Genomic DNA, 7,883 nt, shown 5'->3' with positions numbered 1-7,883 from the left:
ATGTATATATATACAAATTTTATACATTTTTTTGCTATTATTTTTTCAGCGGCTATACAATGTTATTTTTCCAAAAAAAATGGGGTATGTTATACTCTTAATTTTCATTATTCGTACAAAGATTTTTCTACTCTATGCCTCTTTGAACTACTACCAGATACATGGACTTTACAAAGTAAGCCAAAATAAACAAATAAAAAAGAGAAAAATTTGTAGTGCAGATAATTTATTTATTTATTTAAAAATTGATCCATTCAGAGCCATCAATAAAGCTAAGTGAAATAAAAGGCTTAGCTTCTTGATCAGTTAGCTCTCTACACCACGAAACTCTTCCTGCAAAACTTGCCCCTGGTCCACTACATTTGTATTGCCCAAAAAAAACAGTCCTGTCCAAAAAAGTAAAAATAATTAATAATTAAAAGACAAATGGACTTAAATAAAAAATAATATTATCTGCATGAGGACCTGTCCATATTAGTCAATGATTAGTGTTTAACCAAACATTTATTGTCTGAATATGATATAATATCTTATATCTGCATACATAAGGTCATTAAACTCTCCCAATTAAGCTAAACATATCCTAAAATAATTAACTTTTTTTTTTTGGTATGTAATGGCTTTTTGGTATAACCCCCTCTCATATTGTGCATTATAGGTGGATTACAGTTGATAATTTAGAATTAAATAGACTTGCATTCACATGGACAGAATGTCACAAGATGTCCAAATTGGCTTCCTTATCGGATACAGAATTTAAACTTTAAGTAATTGGATTCCAAGTTACTAGTTTATACATATTCAATGAGTTTCTTAAGATAAATATAGGGTTTGGACGAAAGCTATTGCTTCGGCCGAACCCATAATCCATACTCTAGCTCCGCCTTTGTGTCTGACCAACTCATCCAAAGCTTAATGTGTTAGAAAGAACATACTTTTATTTACTTAATTATGTGTTCAACACACCATTTGTACCTAATTATTTTAAATGGGTCAAGCATATGAAAATTATATTTGTTAATGGGTGATGGTGAGACTCGAATCAGGATCTCTGTTTACTCTAATATCATGTTGAAGAGTGTAACTAACATATCGAAAACTTAAACTATTAGAGAGATCATATTTTTATTTACTTAATTACGTTTTCGACACCAATAATGACAAACAAATAATTCAGATGTAGACATTTTAAGGTATTATTATTGTTAGAATATAAAGGGTGATTGGAGAAAAAGGATGATGAACAAAGATATATGGAGATAGTGGAGTAATGAAGCTAGTGCTACTCTGGAAAAGGTTAATATGACAAATTTCCAATACCATTTGTGTAGATAGGTAACAGAAAGAACAGATAAAAGGGACGGTCACCGTCCCACGCCAAATATATATTATAGCAAAAAGGTAATTCTATAATTAATTTTGTGCTTTATAAGCTTAGCCACACTTTAGTCCATAGATTGGTTAGTTTTGGCATTTTTGGCAAGAAAAAAAGAAACTTATCTAGAGTCTAGACTCAATTCTTTAATGAAAAAGTCTAAGGCATTCCATATTGATTGATCAAAAGATTAAATCTATCTTTTTATTAGGTAGGACTTGCACCATCTTTTGAGTGGTCTTAAAAGGGCGAATTAAAAAAAAGATTGGATCAATGAATATGTCATGATTCAATCTGCCTAAATTTTATTCGCTAAGCGAATAGAGTAGAGAGTTATGTTCTAGACATAATAATACTAATACAACAACAACAACCTAGGGAGTTCTCACAAGTGGGGTCTGGGGAGGATAATGCGTACACAAATCTTATCCCTACTCCGGGAGGACGGAGAAGCTATTTCCGATAGACCCTCAACTAGAGAATAGATGAAAAGAAGCATAGGCCACAAGTAATAACAACAGTATATTAAAAAAAAAAAAAAAACGAAAGATATATAACAATCAAACAACAAGTAAAGATAGCAGTTTACGAATCTCTAGAAATAATAATATACTTCTATATTTCGGAATTCTTTTGTCATTGTTGGAGGTAAACAATTTCACCAAAGGATTCAATAACAAAAAAATATGTGAAGACATCAAGAGGATTCAACATTTAATATACACATAATATTTTTTTACTTTAATGTAATTTTCTAGCTAAGCGGATTTAGGTGAACACTCTTATTTATCCCCTAGCTCCGGTTATATGTTTAGCTTTAAAGTTCACATTTTAACCTTAACGACATTTTGGTATAGTCATAGCAATGTCATCTAGGACTATAAGTTTTAAGTGTGCTCTCTCTCTATATATATATGCATCAAAATATTTTATTTTTTCCCGTAAATTCTGTACTCAGTTAAACAGATAAAATAAAACGGGCGATAGAGAAACTTACATTTCTCGAAGGGGGTCACCCCAATTATGCCAACCTTTAGGGATGATAATATTGTCCATATAAGTATATGCAAAGACAACCCTAGAGAAGGGACCCCAAGCTCTTCCAAGGTACAAAGCACCAGAACCCGTGACTTTACAGTTGACAAAGCTAAAGCCAGTGTCCTCCAACATACTGCTTCTTCCTTGTGCTGTTACTGCCCCTGTCACTGGTGCTATTGCGTGCAAATGACATCCCTGAATGTAGAGGCGGAACCGAAATTTTTATTAAGGGGAGTCAAAATATAAAGAAATAAACTCACTAAAAAGTCAAGAGGTGTCATTATATAGCATATATACATATTTTTTTAAAAATTACCAAGGTATACAGTATAATTTTTCGATGAAGGGGTGTCGGTCGACACCCCTTTGGTGCATGTGGCTCTGCCACTACCTGAATGATTTAACATCAAACTCACATGATTTGACTATATCGGTACTGGCAGCAAAGGCGGACCTATGTTAGGAATAGAGGGGTTATCGGACCCTGTTTAACTTCGGCAAAAATTATAGATATATATGTGTATATACGTCGAAAACGGTTATATATTTTACTTAGAACCCTTAAGCTCAAAAGCTATATATAGGGACACTGGTTGAGTAGTTGGCTTATGTGCCCCCGCCACTCTCAAATCTTGGGTTCGCCTCTGACTGACAGACTCAGGATGTTTAAGTCGTGGGCAGAGACGAATCTAGAATTTGGAGGTTCCCTACTATTTTGAAAGTAGTCGTGTTGCTATTTACACGATTCAAATAGAGTTACATCCAGAGGCGGATCCACAATTTTAAGTTTATGGGTTCCTAAAGAAATCCCAAGTTAATATATACTCCTAATTACTGGATTAACAGTATGAGTTCCAAGCTAAATATTCTTATACATTTAATGTATTTTTCAATATGAATACAGGATCTTGACAAAATCTATTGGGTTCACGGGAACCCATAATTCATCTGCTGGATCCGCCCATGGTTACATCTAATCGGTTTGATCAACTTTAGTTTCGATTCGAGTTATTTGTCTTTTCAAATTATATAGACAAATACACAAATAATATTCCAATTATTATATAGACAAATCTACTTTCTGAGATTGGATGCCCAGTCGATATCTTTGTATATTATTACTAGCTTCCAACATAAAAATATAATGTTTGAGTAAAATATAATGGGTGCTCAAGCCCCCATAAGGTTCAATGTAGGTCCGCCGTCAGATAACATTGAGTTTAAGTGTAAATTATTTTTTATATTAGTAGTGTAATTTAATCGATTATAAAGTTATTACGCTATTTTTTTAAGGTTTCCATATTAGACTTGAGTGGTCTATTATTCCAAGTTTTTCATGGTTCTATTTACAGAAAAAATCATTACAGAGGAGACAACTAATCCCCTAGATATACAAATACAGGATAGATGTGACAGACATTTAAAAAAATCGATTCTGCAAATATAGTTTGATAGAGATAAAAACAGAATCTGGTAATCTTTTCACGGAAATTTTGGTTTACAAAAATCTGTTTGGGGGTTAATTTATAAGAACAACGACCCAACTATTTGTAAATCAACTTAACCTAATAATCCTTAAAAAAGATTACACTGTTAGCTCACAGAACACAAACTTTTTTTTAACATTTCTCTTATGTGCAATCTGACAACATTATCTCTAGCATTATTTGAGCTTCTAATGTTTTTTCTCTTTATACTATAATTTTAACTAGATCTTGTGTCTTCAGCTTTGCAGCATCGCATGTTGATTAAATTAAGTATTGGATTTGGGCCAGAGTTACTGGGTTCGATCGAACCTGAGCCTCACACTCTAATTCAGCATGTTGCTAAAACATGTAAAGATAAAACCCGATGGTAACGGTGTGCATAACTTAAATCCTTTCAAGAATTGAGTGATTAAGATTTTAGATGATCAAACCAACATGGAATTAAAATGAATATCAACATTTTTTACACTCTGCTCTATTGAAAAAAATGGAAGAGAAGTAATCAATTACCTCAAAGAAAGAAAGACCATTGCCAAAGATGAAATCCACAGAACCTTCAATATAACAATCTTTGTAATAATGTCTACCCAAATGATCATAGAGTGTATCTTGAGCTCCCAAGAATTTACAACCAACAAAAGCTGCTGTATCTGCTGATATTCTAAATGCTACTGCTTGTTTTCCAATTGCTCCTGCTGCTGGCACTGGTGTTGTATTCTGCATTTTATAATTATTATCATTATTCTTTTTAGCTTTCGGAAATTAAAGTGAAAACCAAGAATTTCTAATATAGACAACATTTGACAAACAAAAAAAAAAAGGTAACAATATTTTGTTGCAACTTTGTCCAGTGTATGTGCCATATTTTTCTTTTTTGGTTTGTTTTAAAAAGAATAATATACCTTTCTATAAAATAAAATAAAATAAAGGGCAACCCGGTGCACTAAGCTCCCGCTATGTGCTGGGTCTGGTGACGGACCGGACCACAAAGGTCTATTGTAGGCAGTCTTACCCTGCATTTCTGCAAGAGGCTGTTTCACAGCTCGAACCCATAACCTCCTGGTCACATGACAACAATTTTAATTACCAGTTACACCAAGGTTCTCCTTCTTCAATATATTTTTCTATGTTTTAAAATAATTTAACTTTAAACTTCTCATTTTACCTTTAATGCATGATTTTATAGCCACAGAAATATCATGACATGTTTAAGAGCACAAATTTAAACCTCTAAATTAGATCGTTAATCCATTTTAACATAGTATCCCAGCTGAGGCCATCGCTCAATTAACAAACGAGTTTAAGTTCTATTTACTAACTGTGTAAAAATATTTACACAATTAGGTTATTTATAAGGTAATTTGAGGTAAATCTCCAAGATAAACATTAATTAGTCCTGATACAATCATTATTGACCTACTATTACATGTTAAAATTCACTGATTTAACAAAAGGAATTAGACTCACACATAATCATGATACTTTTTTCAGGCCTTAAATAAATTATAACAGTTTTGATTTGTTGGATTCCAATTTTGTATTTCTTAAAAAGCAACTAACCAAGTGAAAAAAGCAAAAAAAGAATTCTGTACCTTGAAAGTAATATTCTTGGCCTGGAAATAAGGGGAATTCACAGCAAAAGTTGCAGAACCAAAAGTGCCGAGGGGTTTTCCATTTGGTCCAGGAGTTTGTGCTGTATCTCCCCACTGAATTATTGTTTTATCTGCTCCTGCTCCTTCTATTGTTATAAATGATTTAAATGGTGGTATATTTACTTTCTCCCTGCAAAATAATTCATATTTTCAGTTAAAAATTGAAATAAAACTTTAGAGTTGAAGACATTATCTTGAACAAATATAAATAAAAGGTAACTCAGTGCACTAAATTCCCGTTATGCACAATGTCTAAAGAAGGTTCGAATCACATTGAATTATATGTATGCAGTCTAATCTTGCATTTCTGCAAAAGACTATTTTTGCAATTTGAACCCGTCACCTTTCTGATTATATGGCGACCCTTTACGCGTAGGTCTAAAGAAGGATTGAATCACATTGGCTCATATGTATGCAGTCTAATCTTGCAAATGATTAGTTTTGCAATTTGAACCCGTAACCTTTCTGATTATACGGCGGCAACTTTTAAAATTGCACTGAAACTCCCTTCAATCTTGAACAAATATGTGAAACAAAATAAAAGATAATGTATAAACCACTTGACAATTTCATAGTCCTAATTGAAAAGAACATAACTCTTAACTACTCATATGTTTTTAACATTTTCTATCTGATCACAAGACTGTAAACGACAAAAGCAAAGGACAGAAAACAAAAAGGAAATTCTTTTCATCACAATTCCAAGAATTGACAATTGACTACAACTGCAAAACATTACAGCATGTGAAGACTAAGAAAAGACAGATGAATGAACAAAGAAAAGGAGAGTCACACACATGATACTACACCAAGACAAACACTTTTTAAGGAGAAAAACTTAAATTCAATAAATTATGAAATAGATGGTTAAAAGTTAGTACATATGTCTTCATCAAATTGAGCTATTCAAAAAGTAAAATTTCAATAAAAATAACAAAATGTAGAATGTAGATGTTCAATGACAATCACTCATCTAAAGAAAGGGGAAATATTCAATTTTATAAATTGAAAAAATAGGAGTGTCAGTTTTCGCGCACTACAACTATCTAGTAGAGTAGTTTTCGCGCACTACAACTATCTAGTAGGGTAGTTGAAGTACGCGTAAACTGACTTAAACACGTTCAATGACAATCACTCATCCAAAGAAAGGGGTAATATTTAATTTTATAATTTGAAAAAACAGTAGCGTCGGCTTTCGCACATCTCGACTACGACTATCCAGTAGAATAGTTGAAGTACGCGCACGTTCAATGACAATCACTCATCCAAAGAAAGCGGAAATACTCAAATTATAAAAATTGAAAAAACAGGAGTGTAAGCTTTCGCGCATCTAGGCTACAACGTAACTATCCAGTAGAAAAGTTGAGGTACGCTCAAACTGACTTGAACACCGTTACGATCGATAAAAATTAATGCGACTTACGTGTAAACTCCTGCATGGATTTTGATAACAACTCTGATAAGATTGACAAATGGGAGAGAATCAATGGCATCTTGAATTGAAGTAAAATCTCCATGAGAAGGATTTTTATCAACAGTAAGAGTGAAAGAAGGGAAGATTTTATTTTTGGCTGTTTTGAAAAGGGAATGTTTTAGGCTTCCAACAAATTGAACCCATTTCATGAATTGTTGTTCTGATTGTTGAACTTGTGTCATATTCACTGTTAGTTGTTTTCCTTTGGCATTTCTCTTTGGCCTAAGCCCTTTGGTGTGGCAAAGAGTTAGGCCAGAGTTGATGAGAAGAATGAGAATAGTAAAGTGAAGAAATGGTCTAAAATTTGGCATTTTTATTGGAGTAGTAGTACTATCAAATGAGAATAAAAAGGAGAAAAAACAAAAAGTGTCAAGAACTTATAAAGAGAGATGTTGAAATGCATTGCAAGTTGGCTATATATACATAATTACATGTATATGTCTCTGTGGTTTTGGGGTTGGGTTGAAAAGTTCAAGCGGTATTAAAAGCAATGAGTCATCTCCTTCTTTCTTATTTTTAGCAATAGGTTCGAATAAGCTTTCATGCATCTTGACTATATTTTCTTATGTATGTTATTTTTTATTAACACATATATCGAGTAACTTTGTCAAGCAAAATTTAAGCAAATAAAAAGATTTAATACAATATTTACCTAACTCGTTTCTTCCTCTCTTTTTCTCCTTCTTTATCATACTAGTGTTCAGTTTAGCTTGCATGCGTCTGATTGCTCTTTTACATATATATATATATATTATTTTTACTAGTGTAGATATCGGATAATTCTGTTCACAAAGATTTAGACAGATGAAAAAAAAGTATCTAACATATTTTGTCTCTAATGTGATTTGAACCATGAT

At 32.6% G+C, this 7,883-nt stretch overlaps 1 protein-coding gene across 1 annotated transcript; it reads right to left on the bottom strand.

Annotated features, from left to right (window-relative positions):
- Positions 1–209: 209 nt before the first annotated feature.
- On the bottom strand, positions 210–7,427 carry LOC107776445 (putative pectinesterase 53). The gene is made up of 5 exons (XM_016596342.2): positions 6,976–7,427; positions 5,493–5,682; positions 4,411–4,617; positions 2,373–2,608; positions 210–386 (listed from the first exon to the last, which is right to left on the bottom strand). Exons 1-5 carry the CDS (start codon positions 7,335–7,337, stop codon positions 239–241), a joined length of 1,143 nt encoding a protein of 380 aa, XP_016451828.1. The 5' UTR covers positions 7,338–7,427; the 3' UTR covers positions 210–238.
- Between the last annotated feature and the right edge of the window lie 456 nt (positions 7,428–7,883).

Source organism: Nicotiana tabacum, chromosome 21 (assembly GCF_000715075.1).
Source record: "Nicotiana tabacum cultivar K326 chromosome 21, ASM71507v2, whole genome shotgun sequence".
Taxonomy (NCBI): domain Eukaryota; kingdom Viridiplantae; phylum Streptophyta; class Magnoliopsida; order Solanales; family Solanaceae; genus Nicotiana; species Nicotiana tabacum.
Note: the sequence above shows the minus strand (reverse complement) of the source record. Positions and strands in the feature narration are given on the sequence as shown.